An 18,713-nucleotide genomic window follows, 5' to 3' on the forward strand; every position below is an offset into this window, starting at 1 on the left:
CCAGCTAAAGTCACGTCGCTCCAAAGGTAAATGTCATTTTTCCTTTGTATATGTTATTTAATTTAACTGTACAGTACATTATGTTACTCATTTTTAATATGTGTATAAAGTCGTGATGTTTTTACCGAAGGTTTTTGCACGCGTTGCACGCATTCACTAATTAACATAGGTTTGGATTGCCCGTCATACGAGCAGTTCGAGTTACGAGCGTAGCCGCTGAACGGATTAAGTTCGTAACCCGGGGGCACACTGTAAAGCAAAAACTACAAATGTAATATCACACTGTACTTGGCGCCGCACATTTTGTCAGGAGTGTGACAGAAAAGAGCAAAATTGCAACAGCAATTGTTGACTGTAAAAAACTCCAGGTATGTAAACTGGAGGAAGTGATGATGCAAAAGCTGCTTTGACGGAGGAATGCTAAAGTGGTTTCTAGTTGGCGCTTTCCTTCCAAAGACTGAACAGATCTGGTTACACTGATTGAGTAGATAGTCGTTGGGAGTCAAACTCCAGTTATCTGATCTAAAAAAATTTTCAAAGAAACATTTCTCAAGACACGCAGCACCATACTTGCCTCCGGCATGACCGCCGTCTATTTTATGAAAGCCATGATGTCATACCGCAAGTAGAGAACATTTTTACTGTATGCCTTTCTGAAGTTAGGAATTCGGTTTGATGTTGGAGGAGAAAAAAAAACTATGATATGAACATGTATTATGCATTTTCATTACAAAGATCAGTGTGACAAAATACTGTTGGTTCTCGTGGAGGTGGTACTCTGAGCAGCTGCTAGAAAAATACATAAAAATTAGATTAAGTCAAATTAAGTTTTCTGATGCTTTAAAATTTGATTTGATTTTGCAAATACCAGATAAGGCTCCTTTCAAATATTTTTGCACCATGGGCTGTATGCCTTAGGTTCTTATGAAATAAGTGTGCCTTTAACTTTCTTTTGTGGGTCCTACTGGCATGTTTGTAAGGAAGATGCTAAATATGGCCACACGTTACACCACAGACCTAAAGCAGAGACAGCAAGGATAGCCATCGTGTTATGCAGCATACGCATTGTCATTGTTAAAACCCCCTTCAATAACACACCCAACCCCCTCACTGCACAAGCAAGGGAATGTGTACTTGGGGCATAAAACACAAACGGTCCAACATGTCATAAAAACAACTGTAAACTCACAAGCTGTGTCGTTTATAGAGAATAGGCTTTGATTTGACATATGGTAGATGTACTGCAAGGACTAAAATAAAATGTACACAAATAGAGTGTGTGGTGAAATGGATCACAGGGCAGTATGTTAACGCTAAGAGTTACCACAAAGCATCTACAGAGTGACTCCAATTAGGAATCATAATTTTCAGAATGCAGAAAGAGGTTTAGTTTGATTTCCAAAGATATATTTATCCAATCTTCAGCAGCTGAATCTTACCTATTGCTGCATCTCCACGTTTAGAGTTTTGCAATGCATCCACATTCCACAAGCAGGACTGTGCAGTGGGTGGATGAAATGGGCCTTGGCCACAAACATCTCCTTGAGGGTCATCCACGGCACTTAACACAAACCCTTTTTTTTTTTTTTCTGAGCTAATTTGTGGTTTAGAACCCATCTGAAATGAATACTTTATTGTCTTTGTGTTGTCACAAAGATGTTCACGGATAGGTCGTAAAGACAATTAAAATCTTTAGATCACTCTAAAATCTGTGTTGGCCTATTCAGCGCACTTTGAGGGCAGTGCATTCCAGTCGGACGTCCACGATTGTACAGTTGACCATCTGGAGCACCAAAAGTTTACAAGGTCAGCTGATTAATTCGATAAGGATGTGTAGCAACACGGCACACGCAACACACACACTGCGTCAAATGTTTCACTGTGTAACATAACTCTACAGTCTCTCAGATATAGCTCACCTTCAGCCTGAAGGCAACACTGCTGTTCCCAGAAGCCGTGACCTTGGCAACTAAAGAGTTACTACCACTTGCGCTTTCCCTAGGTAAATTCTAGAGACTCGATTGGGGGGTTGGGGGATGCAAAGACGATCGAGCGATTCAAATTGTGATCGAAAAAGCAGATGCTCACTCTGGGTGGTTAAGTGTATGAGAGGAACCACCTCAGTGTGTTATTGTAGCAATTTAATCTGAATTTGGTCAGAATGTATTTTATGCTACTTTCTTGAAATCAGTCTGCACCAGTTAAGACACCATATTGGTTTTCAATGTTTGATTCTTTCCCACACTACATGTTAAATTGAGTGTAACATGAGGACAGGGCAGAGAAGCAACTTCTCCCTGTATTTAACGTCAGATGAATGGCATTCGTTTGGGTAAATGAAAAACTGTCAGGGCAGGAAGCCAATGTTGTATTCAGTGCCTCAGCTTTTATATATGTTATATTTAGTGAAAAAAATAGAAATGCAACCTCGGTGGTGTGTTGTGAGATTACAGCTCCAGATCATTTCCATAGTGCACCTCAAAAGGTCATGTTTGTGCATGCATTGCTTGGCCACAGCACAACTCGTGTATAAATCAGTGGAAGCCAGCAAAGACAAACTAGACTGTGTTGCAAATCATAAAAGTGTAAAATGAAAGGCTGCTCTCATTGTGAGGCTAGATTACAGCTCTCTTTACTGGTGTTAAATCCAGTTTAGCTTGATTTTCCACTTTGATGAAGCAATGCAGAAGAATGAGTCCGGGTGAACTTGAAGCAGTGGAGGTCAGGCCCCACCACCCCCCATTACAGCAAAAGGGCCTCGTTGCGCTTACCACATTTTCACAAATCCAACCACATTTTTTTGTACAAAAAAGTGAACTGGTACAAATTAAAAGTGATTGGCCAATTTGACAGAAGCGGAGTGAGTAGATTTGGATTATTCTTGTATATTTGATACAATTGTAACAGACAAATAAACTGTTGCAATTGGCTGAATCAAATTGATATTATTAACCAAGAGACATTCTTCAATTCAAGGTCAATTAGAAAGTCCTGAAAACACTGAAGATTTCATGGTATCAGATAAAGGCCAAAAACAGCAAAAAAAAAAAAAAAAAAAAAAAGTGTGTGCGCTCAGGAATAACCATTAAATTCTATACTCATGGAATCTCAAGAAACATCATAACAGTTGTTGTGCAGTGAGGCGCGAGATCAGACAATTTGCTTTAATATTTTTTTTTTGGTCAATTTTTGTATGCAAATATTAATACTTAGTTTTGTTTTACCCAGATAAAACACGTGATAATAACTGACCATTTTAAAACTTTAATATTTCATTCGTAACATAGTGACAACAAATTACATGGCTTGTTACATATTGTTTCATATTAAATATTTGTGAAAGAGTAAAGATGCAAAAGTTCACTTGAACCTTAGATAAACCAATGTTACATTGAAAACAATTAAATGAGACGTGTAACTATTACAGTTACTAAAAAACGAATTAAATACTAATCAAACAATTCAGCAAAACAGACGTGCTAACAGCAAAGCAAATAAAGAATACTTAATTTATCAACCTTAAAATCAGAAATACATGTTTTTAAATTTTACAATCCAAAAGAATTGTACAGGTGGCACATTCGCTTTCCATTTAAGACTGCAAGTATTCTGAGAATCAGTGAGTATCTTTTCTTTGCTTTCACAAACAATTTGCAAAATGTGTTCATATCCCCAGTCAGGCCACAGCACTTGCATTTTGCTTTCTTCTTTTTCGGCAGTCAGCGAGGACAGTGTGTGTTCCGAGACACCTAGAGTGTGGCACTCTGCATAACCCTTTTCCAAACGGTCATAGTGAAGCAGCGCACACTGTGTTTTTTGTATTTATGACTGGTATCTTTTGTGACTCTTTGGTTATTAGATCTTGTTATTTTGTTTTAAAAATATAGTAAAGATTTAAACTTTCCATGGGTGCTAGATCACCTCCTTCCCTCAGTCACCTGGTCGAGAGAGAATAGATTTTTGCCTAATGCGTAAACAGGCTAAGCAGATACCACACTGATACTCGTGAGAGTAGCGATACATCGGTACCATGGAATTGATACGGCCATCACTTGTGTTGTGCTCGAGGGAAAACATATAATCCGATGTGTCCAATTAAAATTCCAAGTGCATGCTAGTGAAAACTTGGAGGAAAGGGCATTTGAAACTAGACTGCTGTAAACTACACGACTCCTCTGTTGGGAGTCAGTAACCTCCACTTCTGTGTCCACTCCCAGGAAAATGACAGAAATAATAGGGTGAGACAGGAAATACAGCTTCGAGGTCTTCGGCATATCATGTAATTGAAGTCTAAATATTTACCGTATTAATCAATGCATTGTTTGCAGACTTTCACTATTGAGATGATTACATTAATAGAAGCAAACATGTATCATGTGGAAGCAAAACAAAGCCAGTATTACGGCAGCAGAAAAGTGTTCAAACATTCTCACGAAGCAACAGCTATGGGTTTTAGCCAATGCCACATGTCGGGTTTGGTGCCTTGACAATAGACTGGTAATGTTGTCTGGCAGTAGAGCTGGGAAACTATTCCGGCCAACTGGTTCCTGATACAGCTGCTGAAGAACGTGACAGAATGTGGCGTCTTCTTTACTGCTGTTCTCGCTTCAAAACCAATTTGGGTTTGAAAGAAAGCGTCCACTGTGTGATCCAAACACAGGTGTGCAGTCCTAAATGAGGGCACCCAGGATTCGATGATGACACTTAAATCTAAAATGCCGACATAACACATTCCTAATAATGATGAGAGCATGATCCAGACTTGCAGGTATACCCTTTACATTCATCGAAACATGACTTTAAATTTTTAAACTGACAGAAAATTTAAAAATGTTTTTTGTCAATGTTTTGTGCAATTCTGACCTCAAGGCTTTCATGCATTTAAAACGTTCAACGTTGCTATTCAAATCTTGTTCGCGAAACCCAGATATTTACCTTCAAGTATTGTTACCAAAATTTTTAATAGAAGAATTTTCCTCTTAAGAGTCTTGAAATATCTAGAGCTGAGAAAAAGTCAACCAAGTCGGGTAAATTTAAATTTAAATATCGTAAACATGTTTGTAACACTATTTTGTACACGGTCCTTTATTACATACTCAGTGTCGCAAGGGTATCAATGGAGAATTCTCAGAATGTCATACATTAGATTGCTATATTACTCTGGTAAGTGCCTTCAGTGAAGTGAAGCATTTTCACTTCATGTTGAATAACAAGAAGCTTGGCCATCAGTGCAAGTGGAGTTGTTGCTTTCATAAGATTAAAATAATATATATAAAATGTACAAAGATCTTCTCGCAGAAGTGGATTTTTGACTTGCTAGTGGGTGCAACATTTTAAGAACATTGATGTAATGTCTAAAACAAGACTTGCTCTTGGACTACCCTCACATTTACTTTTATTGTTTTGGAGCGTGGATAATGTTTTCCATTCAGCCTCCATTTTAGCTCTGGAAATATCAATATGACGCTGCAGCAATTGGCCAGCGAAGCTGGAAAAGTACTCCACCCCACAATAAAAATGAGTTGGCGGAGGGAAGTCACTTGATCAACAAAGGATTTAGCATTAAAGGTCTCCAGATATCTATACTAACATGGCTGGAAGGTAAAATACTACTTTAGGTATGAGTAAAAGCCACTATCTAAATAGAACTGAGGACTCCAGTGAATGAGGCATGGAACACACTTTGGCAGCATTATCAGCACCCATACGTTGCAGCTTGAAAAAGAATCCTACTCAAATGCCAAGTGAAGTAACTACATGTCTTTACATCTTCACAGCCTAAAAGACAACCACATGAATGCTTGCGGACAAAAGTGACAAGGCCTTTTTTTTCCTCCTTTTTAAGGATTCAGAACTATGTGTGTGTGTGTGTGTGTGTGTGTGGGGGGGGGGGGGGGGCAATAGCAACCATTTTTGGGAAACATAGCTTATATTGTATATCAGACTTATGCACCTAATGACACCAAACAACAGCTAAAAATAACCTAAAATGCAGTGTCGTGAAAATGTTAACCATCATATGAAATCAATTTAGATGGTGAGATCCGATGCGTTCAAATACCTACATATCCTTTGACATTTTTATTTCGACTTGAGCCAAAGCTGTCTGTTAGTAGGAATGTTAGCATTCCCTGAAGTGAGAAGAGGTCATAGGACAGTTGAATCCTTTACGGTCTCGAGTTGACCCACACCTGTTTTATAGTAATGGCAGATCGGCAATGCTGAACATGGGGTCTGAATGTTCAACAAATATAATTTGGAGCACATCTGTTTAGGGGATTAGAAAAAAAAAAAAACATGACCTGTAATTACAGGGAAACGTTACCAAGGCTCTCACTGCTTCTTCTGAGGAAGGGGGCCCAAAGGTTGTCTATCTGCCTGCAGCAGACTGCAGTCTTTTTGAAATCTGAGCTCGATCCTGCAGTCTAAGCTGCGGTCGTCAGACAAACAGCAATAGCTGCTGTTTGATGAGGAAGCAGAGTGTGCTGTAGACTTCCAAGAACATGGCAAAGATTTTCAGCAGAATACCGAGGAAAGATCATGTCAATATAACATTATTTTGCTTGAAGATTTGTTGAAGTGTGATCAAACTACAAGTTAAAATTTTTGTAATATTAAATGAGTTGTCCCTTCAGGTTCATGTTTGATTGAGCCTTACGTCATAGAATATGGGATGTTTCACATGTCCACTTAATTCCAACTCGCTGCATCTAAGGCGGGGGTGTCAAACTTAACAAAAAAAAAAAACAAAAACTACAAGCCGAGGCCAGACTGATGAAACGTTCATTAAAAAAAATTAAAAAGACCACGCATAGTCTAGTGAACCTATATGAACCTACTGGAATCCTAGCAAACATACAGTATTACTATAAGATTGGTTCAGATGAACAAAGCAATATGTTTTTATGTCAGAAATGTTTCATTTTCAACAGGCACAAAAGACAAACTTCCCTTAATGTACAAATCCTATAACAAGAATGAGGTGATTTTATTCAAGGTACCATCAGTGCATTTTGTCAGGGAAATGTAGTCGGTTCAATTTTTCTTCAAAGAAATTCATTAAGAGCAATTTTCTATGTGTCACTCAAGAGAAGTATTTTTAAAACATAATTGAAAATAAATTGACATTAGTTTATTCAAATCTAGGGGAAAACTCTGACTTTAACTTCAGGGTATAATTTTTTTACAGGAATAGTCAAATACTGTCCATATGAGCTACCTGACAGAATCCCCTTTGGCTGATCCTTTGCTTCTACACACCCAGTAGACCCCGAGTTGGGTTCTTCACACCTCCATACAGATCCTGTCCTTTAGCTGATCCACGCATAAGACGTAACACTGTAAGACGTAACACTAAAAACTTCATTGTCGGTCTCTGGCTCCACGGATGGAAATTGACAACAGGGTAGGGTCAGAAGGGTCATGCTCTAATGCACAGCCAGAGAATATGCAATGAAAGCTTTTCCCTTTATCACAAGCTGCTCTTTTAGATTGATGGACACACTTAGCAACCATGTTTCTGCACAGGTTCACGTTTAAAAAGCGTTGCCTTTTCTCTGGGAAAACAGTGTCACAAACTAAGCATACATTTTTGATCAAATCTCCCTCTGAAAAAGGCCGGGTGAATTCAGCCACCTCTTCTGCCACAGTAAAACCGGCCTTAACAGCAGCCTTGTTTGGTGATTTGTATTTCTGTACAGAGCCTGTGGAGATTTAAGACCTCGTTTTAATTTGTCCATCTTCCATAGCCTTTGTTCCTTATTCTTTCCGCTTTTGGCTGATAAATAGGCAAATAGTCTAAATAGGCAAAACGCCCAAAAGTGTCTGTAACAGCCATTGCTTAAATTCTAACATACCCCTAAATTTCTCTAAAATCCTGAAAATTCTGAAATTCCTGACTAATTAGGACTTAAAAATACGTGTGCCTAATAAAGGCCGTTTTTGCAGCATGAGGAGGGAAAAAGGAAGGAATAAAAAGTCGGGAATAAACACTGTTCCTGTCATTGTTGATCTCTTTGGCAGGAAGGCAACATAAATATTAATCGCTGCTTAAACGTGATTGGGACCCACGATTGCGAAAAGCCACTTTTAACGCTTACACAATCACCAGAACCGTGACAATGAAACTCCTCTTCGTGGGCAGTGAAGAGAACATTGCATTCACATTTGCGGCCGTGTGGCTTTCATGAGTTAAGTTTGTAAAACGCAAAAAGACTGCGTTGCTTTCGGTCAAGGCACTGGTGACTTTTTTTTGCCCCCGTTTTTTTTTTTGTAAACCGGGATGGTATAGCGTACCTTGGCTCGGCGATATTTCATGCAACGGGGCAGGAACGTACACAGTTGCTAGATTACACAAAGTAAATATGTTTTTGCAGGTATAATTCAAAGTATTGTTTTTTTATAGATTTATCGACCGTAATCAATCATGAATTTATAATTAATGAATCATTTGGATCCTTCCATCCATCCATTTCCTATTGCCGTTTCTCAGGCTACTGGCCCAGGTAACTGGCTCAAATATTTATGTCAAGTACATTTGAAATAAAGTTATGTTTTAGGATGGGGAAACGCATGCAAATTAAAACATGCTTTTTAAAATCATCTTAATTGGTTCAACAAAATAATAAAACGATTAAGATGTTATCGTTGCAGCCCCGATTCAAAGCATGCTGGCTGTCACTCCTTGTAGAAGGGAGCACAGGAAACAGCTTATGAATGGACATCATAAATACAAACTAAGAAAACAAATGATATGTATGCTACAGTACTTTATCCAGCAAGACACAAAACAAAGTTGTCAGGAACTAAACTGCGATAAAACATTCCCAAAGGACCAATCCAAAACCAGCCTTTCTACCCCAAAACTGTAACACAGTCAACTTTGTTATAGGAAATACTCAACTGGACATTCAAATGTCAAAAGGGGCCCAATTTGACGAGGGACCAAATATTTGCTAAGCTGTTAAGTGGAATCCTTCAGGTTGAGTATAGGACTTCCTGGAGCCAATTCAGCCCTTACTCATCGCCAGGGTGTCTGACTTCAATCGTTCAACAAGTCCATCGAGAAACTGGAATGAATGGCTGCAGTTAAAAGAACTAGTGGGTAATTAGGAAAAGAGCAGGTGGCACCTAAAGTACAGCACCAGGGTCTGGACATTGTGGCATGCCGGGGGTTGAATGGGCCTTATCGGAAAGCTTAGTCTTCATTCTTGGTGTGAGATCTGAGCTATGAATACTGAATATAGACATTATGATGAAATTGTCAGCAAAGTTTTTTTTTGCAATATACCTCTTGCTCAACCTCAACTATACGTGACATTTATTATTGGGATTTAAGAATAAGCTTTAGGAAGCCTGTATCATCCAGACATGTACTACACTGATAGTTAGATTAAGCAAGAGAAGCATTCCAGCAAGCAGAGCCCATTGCTGGCTGCACTTGAAATCAACCTTATCGCAGCCTGTTTGTTGTCAGCTACAACTATCTGTGCTTTTCCTCCCCTCTTGCCTCCTTCTGACAGTGCCCAGACTACTGTAAACTGGCAGAACTACTCACACGGATAAGAGTTGCAGCTCAGACTAAACTCTGACTATCCTCTGGATTATCCTGACCTGTAAACCAATGGAAGGTGTTGCATTGGTTTCAAAATGGGAAAAGTCACACTTTTTGGCTCAGAGTGATGTGCTTTCACAGCTGAGCGGCAGAACTGCCCGTGAAGATAGATCTTATTGTGTAGCATTACACAAGCGCACATACCTGAGGATTAGCTATGGGCCCTGTCCCGGCTGTACCATAAGGCTACAGGCCGCTACCCATTGTCACTGCTGTGTCACAATACGCTCCGAAAAATTCGGCAAACGTACAACTTTAGTTTGTAGCGTTCATCAACGTCTACAGGCCCTTATTTAGTCAGCCTCTGTGAAGAAATGGTATTTCAAGAATGGCAGTCTACAAATGTGCTACATGTTTCAATGATCCCGACAATTACGAGGTTCAAATATAATAACTTGAGCTATTCAATCAACATAAAAGACAAAACTTTATTTCTCTCCAAAGCAAGGGTATCAAATAAGTGATTGATAAAGCATTTTTGTTTTAAACACGTTAATATTTTCAATCTCCAAATTATTGCTTTCTTTATGCTCATTAGACCATTTGTATGCACGTTAGGTTTCTTGCGCTTCGTTTGCTGTGGGTTGGTTTGAAAACAGCTCATTCAGACTCTGATATAGACACTGATTTACTGTCATTGTGTTTGGCATAACCTGATAGGTTCCTGATGTGGGTGTAAGGGTCATTTCAAGAGCAGAAAGAAGACATGAAAATGGAAAAGCATGTGAGAATTATTGGTTTGATGACTGATAAATTTAACTTGACCTGATGACACCTTTGATAAAGTAAGAGAAGATAGGCATTCTTAGTAAGAAAGAGCTTGCTTATCATAGTGCTCTAATTTAGCCTTCCACATGAATGCAAAGCCCCCAGCTGTGACTATAGCTACAGATGAGAGCAAAAAAAAAAAACACACACACACACACAAATGGAGTGAGGAATAGCAAAGCTGTTTGTAAAAATAAACTTCTGAACTTCCCATTTTGTAAAACTAAACTTCTGAACTTCCCACACTTGAGCAAGTTTTAATGTTATTTCTAATTATTTGGCATTGACAACACTAATTAATATAATGCATTGAGGTTGAGTTTCCAGCTAATGTAGATAAAAATTGCCTGATGGGAATCTATTTTAAGAATTAATTAGAAAAGACAATTTCAACTCGTTTCACAGAAGCAAGATTGTCGAGAGCAAAACAAAGCATTTCTCTGCATCTCAGTCCAGCCACTGTTAGCACCAGTGAGTTAATGATGGGAAATGCAAAATGCCGGGACGTTGAGCTGCTGAGGCCAAAGCCTCACTCATATAATGACCCACTGAAGAGAAGGGGGCTTTGTTCCGCACAACACAAGCAGGTTCCTCTTATAATGACTTCATGTGCATGCCAATAGCTTTCCCTAAACAATTGCATAATGCCACCACTAGTCTTTTGGGGACATCCCCATCATGTGAGCTCACAATGCATGACTTCAAAATCAAGCTGCGATTTAAAAGCAGTACATAAAAGGAATGTCGGTGGATCAGTGGGAAGCAGGGCTCGGCTATTGGGCCTTGAAGCAGAATTTACTTCATACAAATTTCATTTTGATGAGTTACATGTTACATTGTCGCCTCTACAATGAAAACTGATAAAATACTTGGGGATTTGAGGGAATTCTAGCAGTGATTAGGGGAGTGGCATTTTTTTCCCTTGTTGCTATGTTTGCGAACTTTCGGATGCTGTAATTGTCAAGTCACACCACCAGAAGTAGTCTGGTTAAGCTCCTATCCAAGGGGTAGGCACCCCCGTTCCTAGAGAGCCGCAAACCTGCATGTTTTTCATGTCTCAGCTCATCAGCAAGCGCTGCAGAAGGCTGATAACCATCCTGATCATTTGAATCAGGTGTGTTATGGAAGGCTGACATTGAATGCATGCAGGATGCATTCCTGTCCTCTCTAGGACAGGAAAGCCTACCCCTGCCCTATCCCATTGAGGGCCGAATGTTTTCAAGTGCCGGTGAAGTTGTTCTCGTCACAGTTTGTTCAACGTACCAAATGTTGATCAGATATTCACCTGTGCGGTTTGGCGAATGTTTGCAACCTTGAACAAACACCGACTAACTGATTTGAACGCGCATTCGCTACTTTCGTCAACACCCACAAAAGTTTGCCCCTCAGTGGGAGAGAAGCTTAAGAAATGAGACAAGCGCACGGTGTAGCTTGAGGTGAATAAGACAACATGTGGCAAACAGCTGTTGAGAATTGTTTACATTACAGATTTGATTCATCTTTCCCCATTAGCTAACACCATTGAGTGGATCATTATGTGCATAAGTTCCTACTTTTGCCTACTAATGCCTTCCTTTGGCCTGCTTTCTTGTCATATGGAAAACAGCGCGAGGTCTACATCTTTCAATTGCGCCAGCAATTGAATAAACTTTGCAATGGATTGTTTTTGCTTGTCTGATGCCGCCCTTACGAAGCAATTCTAATTGTGCTTCTTGTAAAACAGCGCCTTTCTCTCCACTAGCATGCTGTCAAATGTAAACAGTGCATGTCAGCCTAGATGCACATGGAGCTACAGAAGACGCTATGGCTGGGATAGGGAACTGCATTTCATCGAGAGCTGTGTCCTACCTGTTTTTGATATCTCACTTTATACGCACCTGCTTCAAATGGTCATGATTGTTACTAGGCTTTTATAGAGCTTGCTGATCATTTGAATGTGATAGGAACATTTAAACATTCAATAATACAACCAAAAAATTGCCTGACTGCAAAACACATTTATTTAAAAAAAACAAACGATTTTTAAAGAAAAAAACTGCATGAGAGGGAGATTATGCACAAACACTAATATATCTATTTAAAAAGGAATTTGGCTGCAGACAAGAACCTTCCAATTTCACAAGCTTTAATGCATGTGCAAACATTCTCAGCTAACAAAATAGAGAAATTAACATTTGCATTACTAATCTAAGTTTTATCATAAATCCTCAAATAAGTATACCATCTTCCATCACTTAAAAAAAAAAGAGATTGGAGGTTAAGAAAAAAATGTCATTTTGTTTCATACTATGACTTAATCCAATGTGCCAAAACGAGTCCAGAAAATGTGTTTGAAAGAGCATTTGATTTAATCCCACTCGGTCCATTTACATACATTTTTAAATGATCAGTATTAACAGGCTCAACAAACGTATCACAACTTGTATCACCTCAGACTTTAGTTGCACAACACATTACAAAAGCAATCTATGTCTGTAGAAAATGTGGCTTTTAAATTGGGTTTGGGGAGTCTGTGGCTCTGAGGATGAGAGCCACCTCCACACGTCAGTGATATCACCACAAGGCTTCAGCTTTACTCATTTCCCGAATCGAAACTGAGTCATGATACTTCTGCATACTCCGTGGCCACAATCACAAAAGAAAGAGTTGAGCTTTCGAAGAACAGTAAGGAGAAGCGCTGCTGCCATGACCGACTGCAGTTTTTCCAAGCGGCAGACCGAGATCCTGCAGGGTGTCGGATGTCGACGGGGACCAGTTGCTGTCGTCTCCACCCGGGCTGCCTCTCACACTCGAGCAGCTGTGTCTCGTCAGACCTCACATTCCCGCAGGACAGGCCCACTTTACTCTCATCACCTGTGCGCAGCCCGGGGCTTGACAAGCTCCCGGGAGTAGCGCTGCAACTCCAATCAAAGCTATTTTCCTCAAAGCACTACCAAAGAATGCTGATTTAAAACAGGAATGCCTTTCCAGAATGAACATGTGAGTTACCACGGAAAGACACGAGATGAAAAGGTCTGACTCAATGACCACACTAGAGTAAGGCGCAATTGACTTGACAGTCATGTTATGGGCCCTTCCCTTGGTGCCTAGCTCTTAGCGCATCCGTCTCACGGTTCCGAGCTTCGACTCCCACCGTGGCCGGCGACCGGTCCGGGGTGCATATCGCTGCCGTTGGGCCAAAAACGTATTAATCACAGTTTTGTGAAAAATGGCTTGCTTCCTTTGATGATGTGATGCAATGTTGATGGTTGAAAACCATTTTGTTTTGGGGGTCTCAAAGAGACTATTTGAGAGGTACAAGTTTTTGGCCCGAGGTCAGCGAGAGGCAATTGTCGGCCATGTTGGGGGTGCTGAAGTAAATCCAAGCACCTGTATGTACTATATGGTACTTTGTATAAATGTGTTGTTTGATCAGCAAAAATACCCACCTTACCCCATAAATTGTTTGATCGTTCCTCTCGATTGAGCCACAAGTAGTGAGTGTGCAGTCTGCCGGTCATAAGGACTAGTGTGAGTGCAGAGCCCTACCTACTTGCCTTACTTAATGGATATGAAGAACATTTTTTAGCTTCTACCACTTTATCGTATATCAATAATATATCAACTATCAAATATCAATAATATATCAATTAAGAATAATATCATAGCCAGTAGAGATAGATCTGGCTCTTTTGAAGCTGATACTGATTATTAGTAGTTATAAGGGCCAATAATGGATATTTGGAGGCAGTATTTTCAGTTGAAAGAAAAAATATTGATATAAAAACAAAAACCAAATCCAACTCTGTGGAAACATCTTCAACGTGTTAATTGAAACAACTTTTCTAATTTACATTATTTTACTTTTATTTATTTCTTCAACCAATAAATTTTAGACATCCGTTGTAAAATTCTAACAAAAAGATCAGGGAGCTTGCACCATGTCTTTGAAAAGAAGAATGTTAAACAAATATCTCTTTATATAATACAATAAAATAAAACAACAAAAGTATTCCACTCTACATTATAGTTTTTATACAGTAAACCAAGTTGTTCAAAGTGACAAAATAATAGAAATGTGAACATTTCATTTGTTTTCATTTCAAATAGAGCAAAATAAAGTGCAGTGTTCCCAAGGTTAGATGAATCTTATAAAAAGACTGATAGATTTTATATAAATAATTCATCAATATTAATGCAGTTAGTAATCTACTAAGATTTTTTTTTTTTTTAAGATGATGCCAAAGGTCAAAACGTCAAATATCAGCACCAATAATCGGCCTGGCTAATAATCGGTCTATGCCTAATGACCCGTTCTAATTTCTGCTGCATTGAGCCATAAGTCAGTCTTTACTTCAAGGTGTGGCATTAGTGATCAGACAGTAGGATACCACACTGTCCTTTTTTTATTTGATTATAACACATGGGGCTAAGAGGATGGATGGATGGATGGATGGATGGATGGATGGATGGATGGATGGATGGATGGATGGATGGATGGATGGATGGATGGATGGATGGATGGATGGATGGATGGATGGATGGATGGATGGATGGATGGATGGATGGATGGATGGATGGATGGGGGGCGGGCGGGCGGTCTACTATCTTTTATTTTTTTCGTTTTAGCGTAAAATGTGAAACAGTCAACGCCTGTACTTCAGCCAAATGTTCTTGTATCAGATATGCTCTTGCTGACTTCAAATACTATGAACACTCCTTAACTTCTTCCAGGCCCTCTGACCCAAAGGCACCTGGGCCAGGCTTTCACTCATAGGTGACCCTATTGAGGTTAAGCGCTATAGTACATGAATGGAGGACAACCCTTTTATTCTGCCATCCTTCCAGGTGAAAAAAATCTCATGGCTGGATGACCGGGATATTTTCACACATCAAATTGGATTTTCTAAAATGAAAAGCGTGCATCAGCAGCATCGGAACAACTTCAGTCTTTTCACCGCTTATTCTTTACTGGCCAAATACCAGATTTTGCACGCTAGTTCACATACCTCACTTCCATGACCGACATGCGTACAAGACAAGTGAAGTCAAGTTGACGTTTGAAAACTACAGCAAAGTGGCATGAACGTTCACAAACGCATCGTGGTTGAGCTTGTCAAGTCACATAGCCCACACACAAACACGCACATTCATACCCACATCCACTCCAAACTCGGCAATGATCGTGCGATGGAGTGCAATGCCCAAACAAGAATTATCTTTTGAATCTCTGCAATTAAAAAAAGAAAAGGAAAAAGTCTTACCTTCAAGCGTAGACGCCGAAAGTCAATTACAGCAACTGAAGTTCGAATCTGGAGCTTCCCTCCGTCCTCCGTCACCAGCACGCAACTCTCATTTAATTCTCTGCAATTTCACGTCATTGCAACTTCTTCTTATCGCCTCAGTCGCTCATCACCAAATAACTCCCAGCAGGTCAATTCTGTGCCACGGAGTTGGGCATTATTTATCAGAGCTTGTCAATTGCTTGCTGGGATTGAAAGTCGCTCGTGACTTTGCTGTGCTGCGCCTCCCAACTCTTCTTGGAGCAGCTAATCAGCGCGGCCCCGCTCACAGGCGCGCTCACGCGGCAGAGCGCCATAACAGGAAGTCGTCGCAAGACGGCGACGTTCTTTTACATACCTTAAATTTGCTTTTATTTTTTTACTCGGGTAAATGTGAATATATATAAATTATACATATACAATAAGTCCGACTAATTTTTTATCCATAAATATCTATTTCTAAAACTATATAAACTTTTGGCGGTCTCGGCTCCTCCCACTGTCGCAATTACGGAATGTTTACCCGAAGTGGTTTACGGCAGACAATGCAAGGAGAGATGAGTTCACAGCGTCAGACCCCTCTTCAGTCGAATGCTGCTATTTCAGGTGCCGACAAGCAATTAAGCACACTTGGTTTAGTCGAGTATAGTGGATTAAATGAGATACGTTATGTATCTGCGTCTCTTTGATTTTTTTATGACTTTGAGAAAACTGATTAGCACGCTAATGCTAACGCGGAAAAAGTAACATGATATTACGCCGGACCATTTCCGTATATACGTAATATTTACTTCACAAACCTGTCTTTATGTACATGTACAAATATTGCTGCGTTTTATTTTTTTCAAGGAGCCCACAAATGAGGATCAGTTAAGACAGCTTAACGTCGTTTATTGCCAGAAAACTACGACCGATCGTTACGAAAACAAGTAGCACACCTCTCCTCATGACCACTTAACATAAATTATGAAAACACTGGACTCCGCGTTTAGTATTTGATCGACAGTTTTCTCCTTTCAGACGTTCACAATCGCTCAAAACCTAATTTAATGTCAGAAAGCTGCGACCCGATGTTGTTAAAATTGTTGCGCTCATTTTATTCTCACTTCAATCTGTGAACATTTAAAAACAATCGCCCTAATACTCTAGACTTTATGGCGTTAAGTGTGTTCGTGTCCAAAAAAATCAATGTGGACATACCTACCTGTAGCCACATGAATTAAAGAAAAAAATCGCAAAACGCTTACACCAATATTTAGTATTTTATGAACGTTAACTTCTTCCTTTCCATAGGTGTCCAGGCTTGCAGCATGATGTGGAAAATGCTAAATGTCCATACAACCCAAAATATAGACAATTGTTTTTTTTTTCTAATGTTTAATTTGAAGGGAGCTTGAGATGTGCATGTGAATTTTGATAAGTCATAGAACTTTTTTCTAACTGTGACAAAGTGACGTACAACATTTTTCTTCACAAACTATATATTCCCCATTTTAGACTGTCTGCATAAATTTGCTGGATCTGAATATCACCGCAATCTCAACCGTGACAAAAATGGTACTTTAAAATTTAGACAGCTAATAGATAAGTTCACTTCACTGCATCTGATTGTTTTGTATGGTAATGATAAAAGGATAGCAAATGTATTTCCGCAAACTGCTTTTTATGCCTGACTCTGTATGTGTCGTTGAAAGATGGATCCTGTCGTGCTGAGCTATCAGGACAGCCTGCTTCGACGCTCCGACGTGTCCCTCCTAGAAGGACCCCACTGGCTTAATGACCAAATCATCGGATTTGCCTTTGAGTACTTTGCCAGTGAGCGTTTTCAAATCCTGGGGGACAGCATTGTGTTTGTCAGCCCCGAGGTCACTCAGTTTATCAAGTGCTCTTCCTGCCCTGAGGAGTTAGCCATGTTTCTTGGCCCTCTGGATCTGCCCTCACGTCGTTGCGTCTTCCTGGCTGTGAATGACAACAATGATCAGAGCGCCGGTGGGTCACACTGGAGCCTTCTGGTGTACAATCATAAATCCAACCACTTTTCTCACTATGACTCTCAAAATGGCAGCAACGCTGTACATGCCCAACGTATTGCTAGCAAGTTAGAACCCGTGTTAGGTGTAGGGAGAAAGGCCAAGTTTGTGGAGGAGGCCACTCCTGCACAAGAGAACAGCTACGATTGTGGCATGTATGTCATCTGTATAGCCGAGGCCTTGTGTGAGAAGCCACGCCTGGCTTTGCAAACTCTTACCCCAGCCTTTATTAAGCAGAAGAGAGCAGAATGGTGCCTATTAATCCAAAGTCTCGCTCAGAGCGAACTTTGATGTGTCCAAGCTTTTTCCATTGTACCGCACTTACTGTATGCAAGAACTGTATGTACTCAAGTTCTTGACGAGTAAACATTTCTCGGTGGTTGCTGAAACAACGGACAATAAACAAAAAGGCAAACTTTGGTCTGTTTTAACTTCTTTGTCACCACTCGTCTATTATGAACAAGGGGTGGCAACATTTTTGTTAGAACCATAAATGCACTCCTTATGTAAAACAATTTCTATTACTGTCAATGTGCAGTGGAAGAAAAAAGACACTATTTTGACTCTTTTATGATTAATTCGGCTAGCGCCGTCATGTTTATTTCTAATGTAAGCACTGCAACACGTGATATGTAAACCCAAGAAGACCAGCATGCCCATAAAAGGCACGCAGTCTCATGTACGTGTTAAGAGGAAGGGGGCAGCCTAATCTGTCACCTCAATCCATTTAATGAGTTTGGGACAAAATTAGAAACGTGAACACACATTAGGGGTCATTTTAAGACAGACTAGAATTGGCAAGAATGTGAGGTTAACTCCATCAATGTCTTTCTTGGGTCTTATAACACTGGGACTTGTATTTAAAAAGTGATGTGTTTGCACCATTGTTGGGCAGAAGCGTCCCCCAAATTCTTCAAATAAAGCAGTTTTATCTTCATGTTGCCTTTGTCATATGTATAGGTTTAGATTGATTCACATACAAAATTCACAAAAACATTTAAGGCCGCTGACAGTTTCTAGAATCCTCCAGCCAATCCCAGT

General features: G+C 39.8%; 2 protein-coding genes across 8 annotated transcripts in view; one reads left to right on the plus strand and one right to left on the minus strand.

Annotated features, from left to right (window-relative positions):
- Window positions 1-15,886, minus strand: part of myo9aa (myosin IXAa) — a 77,598-nt gene extending 61,712 nt beyond the window's left edge. For all 4 annotated transcript variants that reach the window (XM_088413988.1, XM_088413987.1, XM_088413986.1 and 1 more), the window contains exon 1: window positions 15,625-15,886. The gene's annotated coding sequence lies outside the window, so the exon portion shown is untranslated. The remainder of the gene's footprint in view (window positions 1-15,624) is intronic.
- On the plus strand, window positions 1,717-18,609 carry senp8 (SUMO peptidase family member, NEDD8 specific). Of its 4 annotated transcripts, XM_088413994.1 has the most exons (3): window positions 1,741-1,806; window positions 1,901-2,002; window positions 17,337-18,609. In XM_088413994.1, the coding sequence occupies exon 3, from the start codon at window positions 17,337-17,339 to the stop codon at window positions 17,961-17,963; it is 627 nt and encodes a 208-aa protein (XP_088270120.1). In that variant the 5' UTR covers window positions 1,741-1,806; window positions 1,901-2,002; the 3' UTR covers window positions 17,964-18,609. The 4 variants fall into 4 exon arrangements, with proteins under 4 accessions (XP_088270119.1, XP_088270120.1, XP_088270117.1 ...); XM_088413993.1 differs by lacking the exon at window positions 1,901-2,002 and having other exon boundaries at window positions 1,717-1,806; XM_088413991.1 differs by lacking the exons at window positions 1,741-1,806; window positions 1,901-2,002 and adding an exon at window positions 15,019-16,248.
- Window positions 18,610-18,713: the final 104 nt, after the last annotated feature.

This window comes from Hippichthys cyanospilos, chromosome 4 (assembly GCF_059441005.1).
Source record: "Hippichthys cyanospilos isolate Australia breed blue-spotted pipefish chromosome 4, RoL_Hcya_1.0, whole genome shotgun sequence".
NCBI classification, from domain to species: Eukaryota; Metazoa; Chordata; class Actinopteri; order Syngnathiformes; family Syngnathidae; genus Hippichthys; species Hippichthys cyanospilos.